Here is a 24,165-nt window from a genome sequence, read left to right as displayed (position 1 = left end):
AGAGAGGGGTGGGGTTGGAGCAAGAAAGAGTCAGTCTGGTCATTGAGGAGATAATTTGACGGGGCTCATAGCGTGTAGATGGCAGGGTGGGAGGGAGAGTGAAAGAGAGAGAGAGATTCAGTCTGGTCAATGCGGAGAGAATTTGACGGGGCTCATAGCCTGTAGATGGCAGGAGCGTCCTTCTACACTGCTCCTTAATCCTGGAAATGACTAAACTTGAAAATTGAAAGAGGAAGTTAAATACGGGCAGATGCAATGTATCTTCTGATTCGAATGCGATAGAATATGCAGAGGGTTTAATTCGGAAGCAAGGTGTCACCAGTGTTTCAGAGGATGACTTATGTCAATGTAATTACACGAAATTACGATTAAATAACTGCAATTGGTTAGATTAAACGTAGTCTGCACCAATTATCCACTGCAATTTAACTTTGATGCCACTATTCTATTCCAATGGAAAGGATGGCGTCGTTTCTTGAATCGTCATCTCTAACAAACGGAACACACTAAAGCCTACTATATTCTGTATTGTGACATTTTCTGAATTATAGCGTTGTCAGTCAGGAAGTTTAGATAGCAAAAAAAAACTCTACATGCAATTTATGATTTTCTTTAAGAAAATACTTGTTTTCTTTTTTATTGGCTCCAGATTAGCCTATCATATTATCGTCACTGAGAATATTTTCTATATTTATTTATTTCCGTGGGAATGCACTTGACTCGTGTGGTTCAGTTTTGTTCTTATTTGATGGCTATGTTACCTACCATCTCTACTCATGTGGTGAGATATTTCCACAGAAAACACTGACTATAGAAAATAAAAAATTAAATACACTTCGTTTTAAACAACGTACCAACTCGCGAGGAATCGAGCTGAGAGTTTTGCCCCTGTTGGTGAGATGGTTGAGTCCTCGTCAAGGTTGCTGTGGTATCCCAGCATCGCCGTTCACTTCGAGCTGTGACCGCGCGCCAGCCACAACCGAAGACACACCGCTACCGGCTGAGGAACGGAGGAGATTGAGAAGAGAATAACTAGCTTCATGATTGTGAACATGAAAACAGATGACATAGAGGGGTATAAAATCAGGTCGACGGACATCCTAAAGCTTTTCAAGAGAGGATGTATTAGATGCGGTCCAGTGGACTTTTTACAAGCTAAAAAAATGAGGATTAAAACTGGAGTTATATTTTGGAATCTCGTATTTTTTATGATGGTCACGTGTGTGCGAGGTAAGGAAAATCCGTTGATGTCCTATGTAGTATTGCATGTCTTACTACTTATGTTTTTGGAGGAGGATGGTGTCTTTTTGTATTGGAAAACCCGGCTGTGCAGTAAAAAGGCATTAAAAAAGGCTAGAGCTAAGGTGAAACATTTACTTGCCAGGCTGCCGGTTCAATGCAGGCATTGAGCGAGAGCTCAATAAATATTCTTGCAGTATGCTCAAGCGGATACGTGAGTTGCTTATTCCTAATAACCGGTGGGTTGTTTAGGGGAGATTACGCACCCCTATCTGCATATTTTTTTTTATCTTACCAGACCCATTTCCATACTCGTCACTATCCACCTGTTTTATTTGAAATATGATTTCTGTAAATTCTTAGAAATGAACCACATTTGTTTCAGAAAATGTATATGGCAAATGAGAGGTGCAAGCTCCTCGGTTTATAAATCAGTGTAAGGCACGTTACAATTTTAGACTATATAATGAGACTACACAGACAACTACAGACATGTTCCTCATATTTCTGATTACCTTGTGTTTGAGGGAGAGAACATATGGGGGACATATAGGATATATATAAATAATATAGCACCTATTCATCTAAAATACTCTTCCTCTTCCAATAACTCCAAGCAAAACGATGTCTTTACCCCATACCATCCTTTTGTATATACTGCCACCTTTTCCTTAATTGTAAGACAAGCCTTCCCTAAAGCCAATAGACTATAGGCTTTGGTGGGCTGTGATTTAACTGTTGCGCGTATGGCACCAAACACAAGCACATCGATGCAGATGCATCATTCATTTGCAACATATTGGATTGATTATTTAACACCTATTGATATATTCCGGGTTTCTTATAATTCTAGTAGAATATATTAAAGATGAGAGGGTTTAGGTCTGTTTGATTCCAAGCATGTATTATGGCTGGAATCATGCTGCGAAGAAGGCATTTTATTTGGTTTATGCTTCTGAGACAATATGTGTTGATGATTCAAGTGCTAAGAAGTTGACGTAATTGAATAGATACATTTGGACAATAGTGTTTGCTGCATACATTGGTACAATCAGTGGTGGTGGCACTGATTTAGGGTAGACGCTGAACATGGTATTTAGGGGAGTAGCCTATATCGGGTGTCAGCCTTCGCGCGTCAACATCACCTGCCCGCAATTAAATTTGCATAGCCTATACCACTTTCTTTAGCTAATGCTGATGCCCGATGCCCGATGGGCATCTTTCGTAGGCACAAGAACGACAACAATCATATAGGCAACTGTATGCGGGTCGTCTTGTCGTCATCTCTTTCCTGCTAGCCTCTTTTCAGATCATTCAGACCTTTTCACTGTCGATACCCACTCAGCGTTCTTTGCTAGAAGTCTGATTAATATTCTACTGCACGCGCTCTGCATCCTGGTCACCCATCGATTCACATCTGAGTCGTCAAGCCCAAGGCCTCAGTAAACTGCATTTATTACGATAGTTAAGAAGACACAAAAATGCCGGTCCGTAACACGTCTCCAGAGGACAACATCATTTATTTAGCTTAGGCCTATACAGTGACGATATTTGGTGAAAAAGTAAGTAGTCTGCCTACTCCGTTTGTGCTTGGTGCTATGGCCGGATGATAAACCGACGCGCGGTGGCGGTGTGATGAGATCCAGATGACAAATACTTATTATCCAGGACCAGCAACACATACCTCCCTCTCTCTATACATTTTGGATGATGTTCATACTTAGCCTACATTGAATAATTGTTATGGCAAAATGTATTGTTTTGGTTCAGTTCCAGTGAAGACAGACGGAGGTTATTTGTAAATGTATACAAACCAAATACTTGCATCTCAATTTCGATGCCATGATTAAACTCGGAGGAAAAGTTTTACCTTTGAATATAGGTATATCACTACTGCGTACTAATAGCACATCGCAGATTAGTATGTGTACCCACAGTTAGTTCACTTGTCCCTAGCAATTCATCAAGTACAGAAATTCCATTCTACATTGGATTAAATCACCTTACTCTCCATGAAGTCTGAGCCATATAATTAGAAATTAGAACACTGAGGAACATTCTCCCAGCCAGAGACCATTCCCCCACGGTGTCATTATATTTGTCGATAGCGTGGGTGAATTCACACAGGCTGGCTAATAGACAAGACCTGGCCATGTTCAATATAATGATATAGATGTAGGATCTTATTTTGAGCCAGTTTTCTACAACAGGAAAATAATCCTGCAGCAACAGGAAATGTGAATTATTATGTGGATTATAATTAATGTACATTTTTGTAGGGGTTGATACATTTTTTGTAAGGTACAATCAAGTCTGAAATTTCAAAGTGGAAATGATAAACTTCAGCAACCTTTTAAAACTTCAAAGACACTATGCATTTGACATTTCCTGCATTGCTGCAACAGGGTGATCAAATTAAGATCCTACTGTACAGTATGAGGTAAGCAGGTAGGGGTGGATTATTAACAACTAGCAGGATTATGCCTGTGATGAGTACACATACACACACACACACACACACACACACACACACACACACACACACACACACACACACACACACACACACACACACACACACACACACACACACACACCCCAGTGTGTGTGAGGCTGACTGCTCTCTCCCTGCAAATGAAAGAGCTGTTTGAATCACCATGAGCCCAGTTTGCCGTCGTGGCACAGGCAGGTGCAGAGTGCAGTAGTTACAGTCCACAGATGTCTGCAGTAACCTAGATTTATTACATGTCTGTGTGTGTGTGTTTTGGCACCAGAGTGGGTAGGTGACAGTTGTTGTTTGCACCAAGAGCGTATACAAACATTTTAACATGTCTGCAGAATAGCGTATGTGTAAACACAGGGTATCAACTGACTAATGGATTGTACATTGCACTTCCATTAAAGTGAGCCTCAAGAGATATTGCACAATCTTCACAGCAGTGGATACAAGGACCATTTTCTTTTTAGCTGTATCTTCTTTCGCTTGATATTATGGACATAAAGAAATCCCTAATGCTGTATCTTATTGCAAGGGACCAGAGATATTGATTTCAATTCTTGTAGCAGACACAAAACACCACTTCAATATGAACTCATCTATTCTTTTTGTTGTTGGAAGTAATACTTTTTACTGCAGGTTTGCTTCAATGGTATCTGTCTGCAAATGACTTTGTACTTAGTCAACATGAATCATCGTTGGTCACTCTCAGTCAAGGTCTCTTCTGGGAAATCATTCTTGACCTTTGGACATTGTCCCCTTGTGGCAGTGATGGAGAGGCACATGAGGTTGGCTAGGGGATGGATCCATATTAGTTCAAATGTAATCCACCACCTGAGTAAGTTATTATCTGAAAACACAAGGTTATTGCTGATTTTTGATTAAGTCCAGTCTATGTACTGTAGCTGGCATATGTCAGAAGACCTGTAATTCCCTAGGATTCTCTTGAATTCTCAAGGATTCTCTAGTCTAGAATTCTCTAAAATTCTCTAGAATTTTCAGATTTTCTAGAATTCTCTAAGATTCTAGAGAATCAGAGCTTTTTCATAATGAGTCATCTGATGACTAACCAAACAGTACAACCAGGATGTTATGTAATGTGAGTGGACATCCAGAGTGGAGTTATACCAGCAAAACTGATCCGAAGGGAATGCATGTGGTCAGTTTTGTATACTGAGACCCAGTGAACTCTGTGTTTGTCTGGGGATAACCTCACACAATGGGAGGTGTTGTGTGGGGATTTTGACAATTGGTGCTGGAGACTGTTAAATCAACGTTTCATATCTGTCTACACAACTCAGGTACAAACCCACAACACTGTCTCTCTGGTCTACACGTCTGACTGACATCATGAGATGCTTACCCATACTCAGATTGTTGGAGGTCGTTATCCAGCCTTTTCATCAAGCCTATTGCTGTTCAGTGCACAAAATAAGGTCACATTTCAAAATGTTTTGTCCAATGACGTCTGCTGTAGTTTTAGCTTCAAATCACATCTGCGCTTTCCATTCTCCCTGTTGGTCATGTAGGTCATTGAAGGTACAATCTCCTTCTCTGTGGGCACTGTGACCATGTTCATTATACTGTTAATGTTCATTATCAGTAAAGAACAAGAAGGCCCGCTCACTGTTAAAGCTCACAATTCACTGCTTTATTGACAATGTTTTGATACGAAGCAGATCTTTGTTCGGTCATTATGTTAATTATCGGACCATAAATAAATCAGGAACATTCCTGTTGTATTTACTCCTACAGTAAATGGCTTGTCTTTTTTTCTGTTGCTATGCAGATTACAGTCAATCGGTTTTCCAATAAGGGACCCATTAACTAACTATGGTATCATCAATAAAATGTATGTTGTTGATAAATTAGTTCTAGTATAATGGATAGAGGGTTGCTGTGGGTCTGTGTGCTTTCGAAATTGCTGGTCCTAGTCTATTTACAGGCAAGTGTCCTTTCCTTGGCTCTGATCCTGGATTGGCTGAACTTCCCAGTGCTTACAGTAGACTGCTGCCCTTGGTGCCTCCCTGTGACTTTCTTGCATAAGGGGGTCATTTTATTTTATAGGTCTAGTAACATCTGACACCAGGTATTTCAGCGAGAGACCAATGGTCTGTGTGAGAGAGATGTTTCATCGTCACTCACATCCATCATCAGATCCAGAGTTTGCCAAAGAACGTAAAGACACCACCACTGGAAAGGGAGTGTAGTGTACAGCGTTGACCTGCTGCCTTTCCATCATGGTGGGTCACGTTTTTACATGGGGTGTTGGTCTTGACTTTGCCTCTGTCATTATTGGGACATAAAAACCGTTGAGCTCAGTTGTTGGGTGATGTATTTCTACATTTCACTTGGGAGCCTTGTTCTCTACCGCTGGGAGCAGATGCTTGTGTCAATGGAATAGGTGCTCTTTTAAATCACACCTGTCTCACACATTGGGGTTTGGAGTGCCTATCTGTTTGCAGAGCAGGTCTACTTTACGTTCCCTATATTCCCCTTTTCCTTGAGATTTGATGGGCCACACTTTCTTTGGATAGTTAGGGTAAGGTTTAGAACAGGGGTCACCAACCGGTCGCGATCGGGGCATTCTACAGAAATGCTTGATCACCACACATTTCTGTAGAAAAGCCAACGATAGTGCCCCTACCGCTGTTTGCACTTGATTCAGAAGCCCTGCGCACCTGTTAGGCAAAGTGTTCCAATTTTGAACCATTTCATGTCTGAAAAGACAAACTCTGCCTATCTGGCGGACTGGGAGATCTGTGTATAAATTAAGTGTACCTACTGCGCTGACCAATCGGATAGCTCATATCACGACCCTGGGCACAGCAAAGTTTTATACTAGCCTATTTGAGATCTTTTTACTTTTAAAACCATGACTAGAGAGCGACTGTATAAGAAACAGCAATGAGCTGCTGTTTTTATGAATGAGTTCATGTAATAGTTTTTATTCAGCACTGTCAACACTGTTTTTATTCAACACTATTACAAAACATGAAATGCGCTTCTCCCTACTTGCACTCCCGCTGCAGTTGGATTGATATCCCTGTATTTTTATTATTATTAGCAGCTCGTTGTATCTATGTTAATATCTAAGAATATTTCACTTTCTCTGGTCATAGGAACAACATGAATTTGTGCACGTGGCAGATGCGGTGCGACTCGAGTTTCACCACCAGGTGGAAGACGGTGTCGCCTCTCTCTGGTCAGTCTCACAGGAGGAACGGAAGGAGAGAGCAGGTGGAAGACGGTGTCCCCTCTCTCTGGTCAGTCTCACCGGAGGAAAAGAAAGAGAGAGCAGGTGAAAGACGGTGTCCCCTCCCTCTGGTCAGTCTCACAGGAGGAAAGGAAGGAGAGAGCAGGTGGAAGATGGTGTCCCCTCCCTCTGGTCAGTCTCACAGGAGGAAAGGAAGGAGAGAGCAGCTGGAAGACGGTGTCCCCTCCCTCTGGTCAGTCTCACTGGAGGAAAAGAAGGAGAGAGCAGGTGGAAGACGGTGTCCCCTCCCTCTGGTCAGTCTCACTGGAGGAAAAGAAGGAGAGAGCAGGGACCGTGAGAGGCGGACCCTTTGCTGCTTTCTCCCGCCTTCCGCTGAGACGAATGTTGTGTACAAAACAACTAATAACTCGTAACTCAGAAATCTCCAACTTATGTGCATTCAAGACAACTGAGAACTCGGAAAAAATGAATGGTAATCCAACTCAGAATTCCAAGTCGGAACCTCTAGCATCTTTCGAGAGCTCTGACTTTCAGACCTGAAGATCAAATAAAATCAAATGTTATTAGTCGCATGCGCCGAACACAACAGGTTACAGTGAAATGCTTACTTATGAGCCCCTAACCAACAATGCAGTTAAAAATAAAAGTAACATGTAATTAAGGAGCATGTCACGTTGGCATGAAGGATTGGTAGACAGGCGTAGGAATGCCTAATTTTATTTTTTATCAAGACCAAATTACGGCGTGCCGTGTAAGGACACGGGGACGAAGACCAAACAAACACCATACAAAACACAGGGTTGAAACCCAAACAAAAGAGTGAGGAGTACCTTGACTAAATAACACGCGCACAATTATTAACACACGGGAAAAGACCCGTAATCATCTGCACAATCCCAAAGGGCACGAATGTCCAACACACACAGCACAGGTACTCACACAAACCAACAGCCATAGTAACAATAATCGACCGCCCAATGGAAACCAAAGGGCACATACATGCAAATACTAATCAGTCGGAATAAGGGACAGGTGTGCATAATGAAAGTTCCAGAAGGATCAGTGACAGTACACCCCCTCAGCGTAACGAATCCGGCCTCAAGGACAATCACAGGAACGCAGTGCGGGTTGATCGGGACCCGATGCAGCTGCCGAAGTTGCAGCGTCGTCAGACGGACCAGTGTCGAACGGACTGCTTGTGGTGGCGTTGGATGGACCAGTTGTGGCTGCTGAAGTGGCATCATCGGACAGACCCGTTGTGGCGACGTATGATGGCCCAGTTGCAGCTGCCAAAGACGCGGCGGCGGCGCTGGACATACGTAATGCGTAATGAACCTTCCGGGAGGATCCGCGACAGAGCAGCAGTAAAATAACAATAGCGAGACAATATACGGAGGGTACCGGTATGGAGTTAATGTGCGGGGGCACCAGTTAGTTGAGGTAATAAACTCAGCAAAAAAAGAAACGTCGCTTTTTTCAGGTCTTACGAAGATAATTCTTAAAAATCCAAATAACTTCACAGATCTTCAGTGTAAAGAGTTGAAACACTGTTTCCCAAGCTTGTTCGTTGAATCATAAACAATTAATGAACATGCACCTGTGGAATGGTCATTAAGACACTAACAGGTTACAGACGGTAGGCAATTAAGGTCACAGTTATGACAACTTAGGACACTAAACAGGTCTTTCTACTGACTGAAAAACACAAACAGAAAGATGCCCAGGGTCCCTGCTCATCTGCGTGAACGTGCCTTAGGCATGCCTCAAGGAGGCATGAGGACTGCAGATGTGGCCAGGGCAATAAATTGCAATGTCCGTACTGTGAGACGCGTAAGAGAGGGCTACAGGGAGACAGGACGGACAGCTGATCGTCCTCGCAGTGGCAGACCACATGTATCAGCACCTGCACAGGAACGGTACATCCGAACATCACACCTGTGGGACAGGTATAGGATGGCAACAACAACTGCCCGAGTTAAACCAGGATCGCACAATCCCTTCATCAGTGCTCAGACTGTCCGCAATAGGCTGAGAGAGGCTGGACTGAGAGATTGTAGGCCTGTTGTATGGCAGGTCCTCACCAGACATCACCGGTAACAACGTAGCCTATGGGCACAAACCCACCATCGCAGGACCAGACCGGACTGGCAAAAAGTGCTCTTCACTGACGAGTCGTGGTTTTGTCTCACCAGGGGTAATGGTCGGATTTGCGTTTATCGTCGAAGGAATGAGCGTTACACCGAGGCCTGTACTCTGGAGCGGGATTGATTTGGAGGTGGATGGTCCATCATGGTCTGGGGCGGTGTGTCATAGCATAATCGGACTGAGCTTGTTGTCATTGCAGTCAATCTCAACGCTGTGCATTACAGGGAAGACATCCTACTCCCTCATGTGGTACCCTTCCTGCAGGCTCATCCTGACATGACCCTCCAGCATGACAATGCCACCAGCCATACTGCTCATTCTGTGCGTGATTTCCTGCAAGACAGGAATGTCAGTGTTCTGCCATGGCCATGGCCAAGAGCCCTGATCTCAATCCCATTGAGCACGTCTGGGACGTGTTGGATCGGAGGGTGAGGGCGAGGGACATTCCCCCAGAAATGTCTGGGAACTTGCAGGTGCCTTGGTGGAAGAGTGGGGTAACATCTCACAGCAAGATCTGAGAAATCTGCTGCAGTCCATGAGGAGGAGATGCACTGCAGTACTTAATGCAGCTGGTACACCAGTAACTGACTGTTACTTTTGATTTTTAACCCTCCTTTGTTCAGGGACACATAATTTAATTTCTGTTAGACACATGTCTGTGGAACTTGTTCAGTTTATGTCTCAGTTGTTGAATCTTGTTATGTTCATACAAATATTAAATGTTAAGTTTGCTGAAAATAAACGCAGTTGACAGTGAGAGGACGTTTCTTTATTTGCTGAGTTTATGTACATGTAGGTAGAGTTATAAAAGTGACTATGCATAGATGATAACAACAGAGAGTAACAGTAGTGTAAAAGAGGGAGAGGTTGTTGTCGTTTCACCACACGGCCAGGTCTCTGACCTCCTCCCTATAGGCTGGCTCGTTGTTGTCGGTTATCAGGCCTGTCACTGTCGTGTCATCAGCAAACTTAATGATGGTGTAGGAGTTGTGCCTGGCCGTGCAGTCATGAGTGAACAGGGAGTACAGGAGGGGACTGAGCACGCACCCCTGAGGGGCCCCTGTGGAGAGGATCAGCGGATATCATGATTTGACTGAGTTCATGCTTTGACCTCGCTATTTTTCCTACTTCCCAGTTGTCTTGAATGCACCATGACCATCAGATGCAGGAAACCATCAGTCCAGTAAAATAAAAAAGCTACTTTTGCAAACTATTTCAGATTATGCTCAGCTGTGCCTCGCAAGTACTAAACCAACTGATCTATTTTATTATCAAAGCTCAAGTTATGAAATATAGTATGGTCTGAGAAGAACGCTATTGCCAGGCCAGGCGTGTAGCCAATACGCTTTGATAATGTATTAGGCCTAATTCACAAACCTCATTCATACAGAACTGTTTTTATTAGGTTAAAACTTCTTATGGCTAGGCATCCCTCTAGCGGGACAACTTCCGGTGAAACTGTAGGGTGCGCAATTCAAATAAATTATCAAAAAATTATGGATATTAAACATTTACGTACATACATGTGTCTTAAATCAGTTGAAAGCTTAAATTCTTGTTAACCTTTATAGGGTCGGGGGCAATATCCTGAATTTCCGCCTGTCTGACGTGCCCAAAGTAAACACCCTGTTACTCAGGCCCAGAGGCTAGGATATGCATATCATTGATAGAATTGGATGAAAAACACTCTGAAATTGCTAAAACTGTTAAAATAATGTCTGTGAGTTTAACAAAACTTGTATGGCAGGCAAAAACCAGAGGAAAACCCATCAGGAATTATTCTTTTTGAGCTCCCATCAACTTCAAATGTGAAGCTGTTGAAAACTATGACTTCCGCCTCCGAGATTGCAGTTCCTATGGCTTCCACTAGATGTCAACAGTCTTTATACATGGATTCAGGCTTGTTTTTTGAAAAACCAACGAGTAATAGTTGTTTATCCATGGGGAGAGGTAAGGCAAAAGTAGACTCTTTGCGCTCGTGAATGAGGGCGTGCTCGTTGTTATTTTCCTTCCCTATTGAACATATTATTCTCCGTATGAAATATGATCATTTATTTAGATATTAGACTACCTGAGGATTAATTAGAAACATGGTTTGTCTTGTTTGGACAAACTTTACCGGTAACTTTTGGGACTTTGTCGGCATGTTGAAACGGTGGATTACTGAACTCAATGACGCCTAATAAATATACTTTTTGGGATATAAAAAATAAGGACTTTATTGTGTAGCTGGGACCCTTGTGATTGCAAACCGAAGAAGATCTTCAAAGTTAAGTGATTTATTTTATCTCTATTTATGATTTTGTGAAGCCTGTGCTGGTTTGAAAACATATGTTGTTGTGAGACGCTGTCCTCAGATAATCGAATGCCATGCTTTTGCCGTAAAGCCTATTGTAAATCGGAAAAAGTGGTTCGATTACCAACATTCTAAGCTAAAGAATCATGTATGACACTTGTATTTTCATGAATGTTTAATATTACGATTTTGTATTTTCAATTTGGCGCGCTCAGATTTCACCGGATGTTGTCGAATTTAGCACGCTAAGAGGTTTATTCTAACTGCACTGTCTGATTTACAGAAGGCTTTACTGTGAAAGCATGCCATGCGATTGTTTGAGGACGGCGACCTACATCAACATATTTTTCCACAGGTTTCATAAAATCACAAATAGCGATTAATTAATAAATATTCACTTACTTTTTGAAAATCTTCCTCTGATTTGTCATCCATAGGGTCCCAGCTATAACATGTAGTGTCATTTTGTTAGATAAAATCCTTCTTTATATCCCAAAAAGTCAATTTCATTGGCACCATTGATTTGAGCAATCCACTCGTTCAACATGCAGAGAAAGGAATCCGAAAATCTACACCTAAACTTTGTTTCAACAAGTCAAAATACGTTTCTATTTACACCTCAGGTACCCAAAAATGTAATTAAACTATAATATTTCAGAAAGAAGTATGTTCAACAGGAAAGCAATATTAGCAGGTGCGCGTCCTCTTCATAGGTCGCGCAAACACGGATTTCCTAGCTGGTGTTGTTGAACTAAAACTCATATTTCTTACCCATTATTCAAGTTACAAGCCTGAAACCTTGAACAAAGACTGTTGACATCTAGTGGAATCCATAGGAATTGGATTTGGATATGTAAGAGCATGGGCTCTCAAAAAAAAACTACCATATCTATTGTGTTATCGTCTCATACTTTTTTTTTTATTCTACAAACTTCAAAGTGTTTTTTATCCAATGGTACCAATTATATGCATATCCTGGCTTCTTGGCCTGAGTAACAGGGAGTTTACTTTGGGCACGTCAGTCAGGCGGAAAATCAGAAAAAAGGACCCTAGCCCTAACAAGTTTAATGTAAAAAATCATTGTAAGTCATGTTTAAAAAAAATCAAGGCAGTAGATCTCAGCTTGCGTTTTGACTGCGAAAGTGATCTTGACTCAGAAAAGGTTGATGACCACTGTTTTAGGATAAGGGTTAGGGTAAGGGTTAAGTTTCAAGTTTTAATGTCACGTACACTAGTAAAGTGAAATGCCTTTGTTGCAAGCTCGAAACCCAACAATGCAGTAATCAATATCAATATTGTACTAAAAATCACATAAGGTAGAACAAAAACTTACAATAAATAAAAATAAGAACAACACGACAAAGTAAGTAAACTGTATATAGGGTTAGTCCCAGGGTCAGTTCCAAAACCATATAGAAGCTGTTTAGGGGCCTGATAGTATGACTTGATGCACCGGTACCACTTGCCATGTGGAAGCAGAGAGAACATTCTATGGCTTGTGTGGATGGAGTCTTTAATGATACTCCAGGCCTTCCTTTCACACCGCCTGATATAGAGGTCCTGGATGGCAGGAAGCTCGTCCCCAGTTATGTAGTAGGCTGTAGTGCCATGCGATTGAGGGCAGTGCTGTTGCCATATCAAGCAGTGATGCAGCCAGTCAAGATGCTCTCAATGGAGCAGCTGTAGAACTTTTTGATGATTTGGAAGGGACAATGGTGTTTAACACTGAGCTGTAGTCAATGAACATCATTCTCACATAGGTATTCCTCTTATCTAGGTGGGTAAGGGCAGAGTGGAGTGCAATTGAGATTGCTTCATCTGTGGATTTGTTGGGGCGGTTTGCAAAGTGGAGTGGGTCTAGTGTCTGGGATGATGGGATGGAATTGATGCGTGCCATAACCAGACTTTCAAAGCACTTCATGATTACAGATGTGAGTGCTACAGGGCGGTAGTCATTGTGGCATGAAGCCTTAGAGTTTTTGGGAACAGGAATGATGGTGGTCAGCTAAAAACATGTGGGGATTACAGACTGGAACAATGAGAGGTTGAAAATTACAGCGAATATACCTGCCAGCTGCTCTGCAAATGCTCTGAGAACACACCCTAGACTACCGTCCGGCTGGCGCCTTGCAAGTGTTGACCTGATTAAAGACCTTACTCAGGTCAGCCTCGGACGCTGAGATCACCCAAACCTCTGGTTCGGTGGGGCCCCTCACGCATGGCACAGTGCTGTTAATTTTGATCACGACTGGGTCTTTCTTTGTAATCCATAATGGACTGTAGCCTCTGCCATATGCAGCAGGCGTCAGAGCCTGTAATATGATTCCACCTTATTCATATACTATCATTTTGCTCGTTTGATGACTCTGTGGAGGTCGTAGTGGGACGTCTTGTACTTGTTCCTGTCCTCAGCCGTAGCGTCAGGGTTGTCTGTGATAGCCCTGTGTGCGGTAGCCCTGTCCTTTAGATTAGCACAAATCTCAGTGTTAATCTGGGGCTTTTCATTGGGGAAGCAGCAAACTTTCACTGTGGGGACAATGTCACCGATACATTTCCTAATGAAGCCGGTAACGGAAGTCAATGTTATCAGCAGAGTCTCTAAACATATTCCAATCAGTGCTACCAAAGCAGTCCTGTAGAATAATCTCTTGATTCTGATGACCATTTCTCAACAGAGTGTGTCATGGGTACTTCTAGCTTGAGCTTCTGCTTGTAAACAGGAAGCAGGAATACAGAGTCATGATCTTAATTGCCAAATGGGGGACGAGAGAGAGCCTTTTATGCTTGCATTTGGGTAGAGTAACAGTGTAACCCGTTTTCCTGCTTGTTTATAGCTTTGTACAGTTCGTTAAATGCCAGTTCGGTAAGTGTTATTTTTCTTGTCCTGAGGTGGAATGTATACAACAGTCACGATAACAGCTGAAAACTCCCTCTGGAGGTAGAAGGGTAGGCATTTGACCATCAGTTATTCCACCTGTTGTTGACGAAGAGGTTAACCTCTCCACTGACTCCACTGTCCTGTCCGCTCGGTGAATGGAGAATCCATCATGTTGGATAGCCATGGATCAGAACAGCAGAGAATATTGCATTTACGAGAGTCCCGTTGGTATCAAATCAGCGTTTGGAGGTCATCCATCTTATTATTAAGTGACTGTACATTGGCCAATAGAATGGAGGTTAGATTTTTTCAGTACGCCTTAATCTCGCCAGGACTCCCCCTCTCTTGCCTGTAAAGCCAGCGTTTCCTCTTGTATACCCCCAAAATTGGGTTGGAATCACAGATATAGCCAAGGGCAGATGAGTCGAGATCGAAGTTGAAGCCAGAAATAAGGTAAGTAACTGCCGAGCTGATGTTCAAAGGTTTTTGTCAGTTATAAGAAATGATAGCGGTTACATTTCGTGAAAATAAAGTAAAGGTAAACTCCAAAAGAATCACAAAATAGCAAAGTTGGGTCGGAGCTCACAAACTGCGGCCATACAGTATGGTGCCATCTCTTAAACTTCTTATGAGTATAGGGGACGCTTGCGTCCCACTTGAAAAAAACCCAGGGAAAATGCAATGCGGCAAATTCAAATAATGGTATAAAATCAAACATTCATTAAAACACACATGTAAGATATTCAATTAAAGCTACACTCATTGTGAATCCAGCCAACATGTCAGATTTTTAAAAGTTTAAGAAGAAGCTTAAGAAGCTTAAGAAGCTTAAGAAGCTATTATCTGATGATAGCACAATGTCAACAAAGAGGGTAGCATATTTCAACCCTGCAGGCGCTACACAAAACGCTGAAATAAAATATAAAACATGCATTACCTTTGATGAGCTTCTTTTGTTGGCACTCCAATATGGACCATAAACATCACAATTGGTCCTTTTGTTCGATTAATTCGTCCATATATATCCAAATGTCCATTTATTTGACGTGTTTGATCCAGAAAAAAACAGCTTCCAAAAAACACAACGTCACTACAAAACATTTCAAAAGTTGCCTATAAACTTTGCCAAAATATTTCAAACTACTTTTGTAATTAAACTTTAGTTATTTTTAAACGTTAATAATCAATCAAATTGTAGACGGGGCTATCTGTGTTCAATACAGCAAGTAAACAAACCATGCTCCTTTCTACGTCTTGCACAACTCTCAATAGTGTAACGTTGTTCCAGGATGTTCTTCTTCTTCGTTGCACAAAGGAATAACCTCAACCAAATTCCAAAGACTGGTGACATCCAGTGGAAGTGGTTCCTATGAAATATCCCTTGGCAAAGACAATTCAGGGAACAGTCAGAGGCAAAAAAAAAATCTGAGCAGTTAGTCCTCGGGGTTTTGCCTGCTACATAAGTTGTGTTATACTCACAGACATGATTCAAACAGTTTTAGAAACTTCAGAGTGTTTTCTATCCACATCTACTAATAATATGCATATCTAATATTCCTGGCATGAGTAGCAGGAAGTTGAAATTGGGCACGCTATTTATCCAAAAGTGAAAATGCTGCCCCCTATACCTTAAGAGGTTTTAAGGCTAAGGTTAGGGTAAGGGTTAAGTTTAGGGTTAGGATGAGGATGAGGGTTAAGGTAAAGGTTATGGTTAGGGTTAGACTTAGTAGATTGTTGAAATGTTACTGATAGTCTGTAGATCATCTACAGATGGACTATCCAAATAAAGTGTTACCCTGTCTGTAACACTAGCACTGAATCAATATGTAGAATAACAGCTCAAATCTCTCTTTCCCATCTGGTTTCTATTGTTTCTGTTTGCATTGAGAAATGTTACCGGCCGGGCTCGATTCGGTCTTACATAGCAAAATTTGAAATGGTGTTTCAAAAAAGTAGGGACTCAGAGCTAGAAAATGGGATACAGTATATTACACTACAATTGAGGAACATGATGAAAGTAATTTTGCTATGAAAGCTGATACATGTGTAACCCCACTTTTGAGAAAATTGTGCATGAATGTTTTGGTACACCTTTATTTTATTTTTCCATTATTTAACTAGGCAAGTCAGTTAAGAACAAATTCTTATTTACAATGACAGCCTAACCCGGATGACACTGGGCCAATTGTGCGCCGCCCTATGGGACTCCCAATCATGGCCGAGCTCAGTGAGGTTGGATGGAGAGCATTTGTGAACAGCAGTTTTCAGTTCTTTCCACAGATTCTCGATTGGATTCAGGTCTGGACTTTGACTTGGCCATTCTAACACCTGGATATGTTTATTTTTGAACCATTCCATTGTAGATTTTGCTTTATGTTTTGGATCATTGTCTTGTTGGAAGACAAATCTCCGTCCCAGTCTCAGGTCTTTTGCAGACTCCATCAGGTTTTCTTCTAGAATGGTCCTGTATTTGGCTCCATCCATCTTCCCATACATTTTAACCATCTTCCCTGTCCCTGCTGAATTAAAAGCAGGCCCAAACCATGATGCTGCCACCACCACGTTTGACAGTGGGGATGATGTGTTCAGCTGTGTTGCTTTTACGCCAAACATAACGTTTTGCATTGTTGCCAAAAAGTTCAATTTTGGTTTCATCTGACCAGAGCACATTCTTCCACATGTTTGGTGTGTCTCCCAGGTGGCTTGTGGCAAACTTTAAATTACACTTTTTATGGATATCTTTAAGAAATGGCTTTCTTCTTGCCACTCTTCCATAAAGGCCAGATTTGTGCAATATACGACTGATTGTTGTCCTATGGACAGAGTCTCCCACCTCAGCTGTAGATCTCTGCAGTTCATCCAGAGTGATCATGGGCCTCTTGGCTGCATCTCTGATCAGTCTTCTCCTTGAATGAGCTGAAAGTTTAGAGGGACGGCCAGGTCTTGGTAGATTTGCAGTGGTCTGATACTCCTTCCATTTCAATATTATCGCTTGCACAGTGCTCCTTGGGATGTTTAAAGCTTGGGAAATATTTTTGTATCCAAATCCGGCTTTAAACTTCTTCACAACAGTATCTCGGACCTGCCTGGTGTGTTCCTTGTTCTTCATGATGCTCTCTGCGCTTTTAACGGACCTCTGAGACTATCACAGTGCAGGTGCATTTATACGGAGACTTGATTACACACAGGTGGATTGTATTTATCATCATTAGCCATTTAGGTCAACATTGGATCATTCAGAGATCCTCACTGAACTTCTGGAGAAAGTTTGCTGCACTGAAAGTAAAGGGGCTGAATAATTTTGCACGCCCAATTTTTCAGTTTTTGATTTGTTAAAAAAGTTTGAAATATCCAATAAATGTCGTTCCACTTCATGATTGTGTCACACTTGTTGTTGATTCTTCACAAAAAAATACAGTTTTATATCTTTATGTTTGAAGCCTGAAATGTGGCAAAAGGTCGCAAAGTTCAAGGGGGGCGAATACTTTCGCAAGGCACTGTAACTGACTTGCCTATTTAAAAAAAAAAGGTTAAAAAAATTGTGCTTTTGCTGTCCGTAAGGCCTACTCATCTTGTTGGCTGACAAAAAGTAAATGTGGACAGTTCTTCCAATATCTTCAATATGCACCTCGGAATTGGATGAGGATGCGCGCAGTTGCGTCCCCCGATGTGTCTGTCTTCACTTGTTGCCTGTGAGAAAGACCTGATCGGGCCTCCCGGGTGGCGCAGTGGTTAAGGGCACTGCACTGCAGCGCCAGCTGTGCCATCAGAGTCCCTGGGTTTGCGCCCAGGCTCTGTCGTAACCGGCCAGTGACCGCACAATTGGCCTAGCGTCATCCGGGTTAGGGAGGGCTTGGTCGGTAGGGATGTCCTTGTCTCATCGCGCACCAGCAACTCCTGTGGCAGGCCGGGCGCAGTGCGCGCTAACCAAGGTTGCCAGGTGCACGGTGTAGCCTCCGACACATTGGTGCGGCTGGCTTCCGGGTTGGATGCGCGCTGTGTTAAGAAGAAGTGCGGCTGGTTGGGTTGTGTATCGGAGGACGCATGACTTTCAACTTTCGTCTCTCCCGAGCCCGTACGGGAGTTGTAGCGATGAGACAAGATAGTAGCTACTACAACAATTGGATACCACGAAATTGGGGAGAAAAAGGGGTAAAAAAATAAAAATAAAAAAAGAGAAAGACCTGATCACGTGATGAAGCGCGCAGCACTCAGGGAGGAGGGCACAACATCCACCAGCCGCAAAAGGCCTGGATCTTTTTAGTGTGCATTACGGCCACACAAAGGGGATACCGCTGTGAAATTCTAGCCATTATCAAGTGCTTGTCAAATTATGAATGAGTGACTAATGTAGTGTGCACAGCCTGCACAAAAAACAAAACAGTGAAATGCCTTTCAAGCAACTTAAAAAAAAATCATCATTAGAGTCACATCATGCCGCCTTACAATGCATTTTAGCCCAACGTTTGTAGAACAACTAAAGTTAAATTAATAACTAAAAATGAAGTATATACAGTAGGAATATACATTCTTTATTAACCGCTCAACACAGAATAACAGCATGTGCACACTCCTTCAAATCGTTTTGAGAAAATACATAATTTTTTATTCAGCTTTGTTCAATTGTGTTCTTCATACTGTAAAATAATGCCATAGAATTCTACGCAAATCTTGTCTGCTAAATGAACTAGTGTAGCACACAGCCATTTGGCATAGCCAGAATGCAATCAAACACCAGAATTTTCGAAGGCATCGTACTCTGCTTCCACTGGGAATTCCACTGATTTCAAAACTTGTTCAACTTGTTTGGTGATGACAACACTGTTGATAGCAGTTTCAGAAGACTCTACAATATCTGGTTCAATGAAAATGTTTTTACCTAAATCAGTGATTTCCTCATTGTCTGATTCATTTTCAGAGTCAGAGAGAGTCAGAATGTCACGATCGTCCTACAGAAAGTGGAGAGCATTAGCAACACTTTTGAAGTTCTTTGTGATATCTTTTTTAAAAAGCAGTGTTAGAAAGGATTACCTACATATACTGAGCAGCTCATGTTACAGACCAATCCGAACTCATCTCTCGGCATGTCCAGCCCATCCATTATCTCAGCCAATGGCTAGCAGGAAGGTCCCTGTCTTTCTACGTGATTAAATCAACTAGGCTCATAATTTAACAATTATATTCATATTTACAGATGACATAAAAGTTTGTTATTAAGGCACGTGAAAGTTCACGTGTTCCATAAGGCATTTCTGCAATGACAATTTTTTTTTTTTTTATACATTATAAATGTTTACATTCATATGCCCCTCCTGTGAAATAATGACATGTGACATATTTCCTTAAATGAGTCACAAATAACAAGCCTGTTTCTATATGAGCTGGACTGTACTCTGTACAAGATTCACCTTTGACCTTGTGTGCCGGTGTCTCCTGCGTTGACAGTGAGCACAGCTGCCGGCCCCATGGTCACAATGAACCTGGCTGTGATATAGTCAGCCTCTGTGTCATTTCTTTGAATGCTAAAACTTATTTCTCTACAGGGTGGTTGTTGCTTTATACCTGTATGGAGGAGAGAGAGGGATGGGGTCAGATGGGCCTGGTAGGGTTGGGAATTCTTGTAATCCTGTGAACTTTAGGAAATGCACCTGCATTTTGCAACCCTATACACTTGGCAAACACGAAGCATTTACACATAACACATACTGTACATCTAAACAGAAGAGGTTACCTCATTGAGGTCACAAGCAGGTGGATGTTTTCAGGTGATATGCTTCGAATGGTATTTGTAGTTTTTACCTTCCTACAGCGATTGATTGAAACTAAGATCTGCAAACTATGTACATATAAGCAAATCCATAGTAACCTACACTGCATGTCAGGTCTTCACAGTAGTTTAATAGACTTGCAGATTTCACTGTGACTGTGTCAATTGATCAAATCAAATCAAATGTTATTCGTCACATGTGCCGAAAACAACAGGTTTACAGTGAAATGCTTACTTATGAGCCCCTAACCAACAATGCAGTTAAAAAAAATACTGATAAGAATAAGAAATAAAAGTAACAAGTAATTAAAGAGCAGCAGTAAAATAACAATAGTGAGACTATATACGGGGAGTACCGGTACAGAGTCAATGTCCAGGGGCACCAGTTAGTTGAGGTAATATGTACATGTAGGTAGAGTTATTAAAGTGACTGTACACAGATGATAACAACAGAGAGTAGCAGCGGTGTAAAAGAGGGGGGGCAGTGCAAATAGTCTGGGTAGCCATTTGATTAGGTGTTCAGGAGCCTTATGGCTTTGGGGTAGAAGCTGTTTAGAATTCTCTTGGACTTAGACCTGGCACTCCGGTACCGCTTGCAGTAGCAGAGAGAACAGTCTATGACTAGGGTGGCTGGAGTCTTTGACAATTTTTTGGGTTTTCCTCTGACACGCCTGTTACAGAGGTCCTGGATGGCAGGAAGCTTAGCCCCAGTGATGTAGTGGGCCGTTCGCACTACCTTCTGTAGTGCCTTGCGGTCAGAGGCCGAGCAGTTGCCTTACCAGGCAGTGATGCAACCAGTCAGGATGCTCTCGATGGTGCAGCTGTAGAACCTTTTGAGGATCTGAGGAACCATGACAAATCTTTTCACTCTCCTGAGTGGGAATAGGTTTTGTCATGCCCTCTTCACGACTGTCTTGATGTGCTTGGACTATGTTAATTTGTTGGTGATCTGGACACCAAGGACCTTGAAGCTCTCAATCTACTCTACTGCAGCCCGTTGATGAGAATGCTCAGTCCTCTTTTTCCTGTAGTCCACAATCATCTCCTTTGTCTTGATCACGTTGAGGGAGAAGGAGAGGTTGTTGTCCTGGCACCGGGTCTCTGACCTCCTCCCTATAGGCTGTCTTGTCATTGTCGGTGATCAGGCCTACCACTGTTGTGTCATCAGCAAACGTAATGATGGTGTTGGAGTCGTGTCTGGCCGTGCAGTCATGAGTGAACAGGGAGTACAGGAGGGGACAGAGCACGCACCCCCGAGGGGCCCCTGTGTTGAGGATCAGCGTGGCGGATGTGTTGTTACCTACTCTTACCACCTGGAGGTGGCCCATCAGGAAGTCCAGGATCCAGTTGCAAAGGGAGGTGTTTAGTCCCAGGATCCTTAGCTCATTGATGAGCTTTGAGGGCACTATGGTGTTGAACACTGAGCTGTAGTCAGTGAATAGCATTCTCACATAGGTGTTATTTTTGTTCAGGTGGGAAAGGGCAGTGTGGAGTGCAATATAGATTGCATCATCTGTGGATCTGTTGGGGCGGTATGCAAATTGGAGTGGGTCTAGGGTGAGCCATGACCAGCCTTTCAAAGCACTTCATAGCTACAGACGTGTGTGCTTCGAGTCGATAGTCATTTAGGCAGGTTACCTTAGTGTTCTTGGGCACAGGCACTATGGTGGTCTGCTTAAAACATGTTGGTATTACAGACTCGGAAAGGGAGAGTTTGAAAATGTCAGTGAAGACACTTGCCAGTTGGTCAGCGCATGCTCGCAGTACATGTCCTTGTAATACGTCTGGCCCACGGCTTTGTGAATGTTGACTTGTTTAAAGGTCTTACTCACATCCGCTGCGGAGAGCATGATCACACAGTCTTCCAGAACAGCTGGTGGTCTCATGCACGTTTCAGTGTTATTTGCCTCGAAGCAAGCATAGAAGTAGTTTAGCTCATCTGCTAGACTTGTATCACTGGGCAGCTCTCAGCTGTGCTTCCCTTTGTAGTCTGTAATGGTTTGCAAGCCCTGCCACATCCGACGAGTGTCAGAGCCGGTGTAGTATGATTCTATCTTAGTCGTGTATTGACGCTTTGCCTGTTTGATGGTTTGTCGGAGGGAATAGCGGGATATCTTATAACCTTCCAGGTTAGAGTCCTGCTCCTTGAAAGCGGCAGCTCTAGCCTTTAGCTCAGTGTGACTGTTGCCTGTAATCCATGGCTTCTGGTTGGGGTATGTATGTACGGTCACTGTGGGGATGATGTCATCGATGCACTTGATGAAGCCAATGACTGATGTGGTGTACTCCTCAATGCCATCGGAGGAATCCCGGAACATATTCCAGTCTGTGTTAGAAAAACAGTCCTGTATCTAAGCATCTGCTTCATCTGACTACTTTTTTATTGATTTAGCCACGGGTGCTTCCTGCTTTAATTTTTGCTTGTAAGTAGGAATCAGAAGGATATAATTATGGTCAGGTTTGCCAAATGGAGGGCAATGGAGATCTTTGTATGCGTCTCTGTGTGTGGAGTAAAGGCTACTTTTTTATTTTTATTTTTTATTTCACCTTTTATTTAACCATGTAGGCTAGTTGAGAACAAGTTCTCATTTGCAACTACTAGGAGCGCCGCCTCTGGGTGAGCGTTTTCTTGTTTGCTTATTGCGGAATACACCTCACTCAATGCTGTGACAGCCACTGACTGTGGTGGTATGTAAACAGCTACGAAAAATACAGATTAAAACTCTCTAGGTAGGTAGTGTGGTCTACAGTTTATCATGAGATACTCTACCTCAGGCGAGTAATAGCTCAAGACTTCCTTAGATATCGTGCACCAGCTGTTATTTACAAAAATACATAGTCCGCCATCCCTTGTCTTAGCAAACGCCACTGTTCTATCCTGCCGGTGCAGTGTATAACCAGCCAGCTGTGTGTTGATAGTGTCATCGTTCAGCCACGTCTCCGTGAAGCATAAGATATTACAGTTTTGAATGTCCGGTTGGTAGTTTAATCTTCCGCGTAGGTCATCTATTTTATTGTCCAAAGATTGCATGTTTGCTAGCAGAATGGAAGGAAGTGGGGATTTATTCAATCACCTACAAATTCTCCGAAGGCAGCCTGCCCTCTGCGCACTTTTTCTCCGCCTCCTCCGCAAATCACAGGGATCTGATCTCATTAAAGGAAAAAAAGGATTCTGCCAGTCCGTGGTGAGTAATTGCAGTCCTGATGTCCAGCAGTTATTTTCGGTCATAAGAGAAGGTAGCGGCAACATGCACAAAATAAGTTACAAACAACGCAAATAAACTAACAAAAAAACACAATTGGTTGGGAGCACGTAAAATGTCTGCCTTCGTCTCCGGCGCCATCTTACTGTCGAATCAGCAGGGGATTAGAGGGAGATGGCTGTGTTAGGTAATGTAATCTTCTCAGCAGGGGGCCGTAGAGGGTAAACACTCTAATGGACTATGTTAATTCCCCTTCGTGAATGTCAGTGATGCGCTGCTGGGGGAATGTGCGACAATGAAATTTTGTCTTATGTGGTCTCAATAAACCATTGGGCAACATTACGCCTTTTGTGAATGTGTGCCAGAGAGGGTACAGAGGAAAACTGTTTTGGATATTGCTTTGGTTTGGATGAAACTGTAGTTGGTTACAAATCCCCTGTAATTACAGAGAGAGGCTCTGACATTTTGGGGGAGTCCCGCAGGTTGCCTGAGTGTAATTATCTTGTTGGCTGAGTTGACTTCGGGACTGAGCTGCTATTGGTTTTTCGTGAAAGGGACAAACTTAATTTCCGTTTAAGAGCTCACAAGCCGACATTAAAAACAGTTTGCCGAATTGACCTTCGAGGACATTTGGTATTTACATGAATTACCCTGCTTATAAATCTGTAATTAGGAATCAGAAGTGCAATTATTTCAGTTTCTAAATACTGTCTCCCCTAATCGTATTTTTATGGCTCCAACATTTTTCCAGTGTCCAGCAGTGAGGCTGGCGTCCCTCAAAAAGCCCTGGATGTGAACAATGAGGCTAGCATCTCTCAAAAAGCCCAGGATGTGAATGGCTATCCACTCCTAGGGGATGAATGGCCATTTGTGTAGATACGGTCCTATTTATTTGTTTGTTCATCTGTCCATCTATCCATCCA

General features: G+C 42.6%; 1 protein-coding gene across 2 annotated transcripts in view; it reads left to right on the top strand.

The window, feature by feature from the left end:
• Positions 1 to 939: 939 nt before the first annotated feature.
• LOC110489401 (CUB and sushi domain-containing protein 3) overlaps positions 940 to 24,165 on the top strand; it is a 650,169-nt gene continuing 626,943 nt past the window's right edge. For both annotated transcript variants that reach the window (XM_036971421.1, XM_036971422.1), the window contains exon 1: positions 940 to 1,230. In XM_036971421.1, coding sequence (XP_036827316.1) covers positions 1,041 to 1,230 — 190 coding nt within the window. In that variant the 5' untranslated portion in view covers positions 940 to 1,040. The remainder of the gene's footprint in view (positions 1,231 to 24,165) is intronic.

The sequence above is a fragment of the Oncorhynchus mykiss genome, chromosome 32 (assembly GCF_013265735.2).
Source record: "Oncorhynchus mykiss isolate Arlee chromosome 32, USDA_OmykA_1.1, whole genome shotgun sequence".
Lineage (NCBI taxonomy): Eukaryota > Metazoa > Chordata > Actinopteri > Salmoniformes > Salmonidae > Oncorhynchus > Oncorhynchus mykiss.
This window is presented reverse-complemented; position numbering and strand designations above follow the sequence as displayed.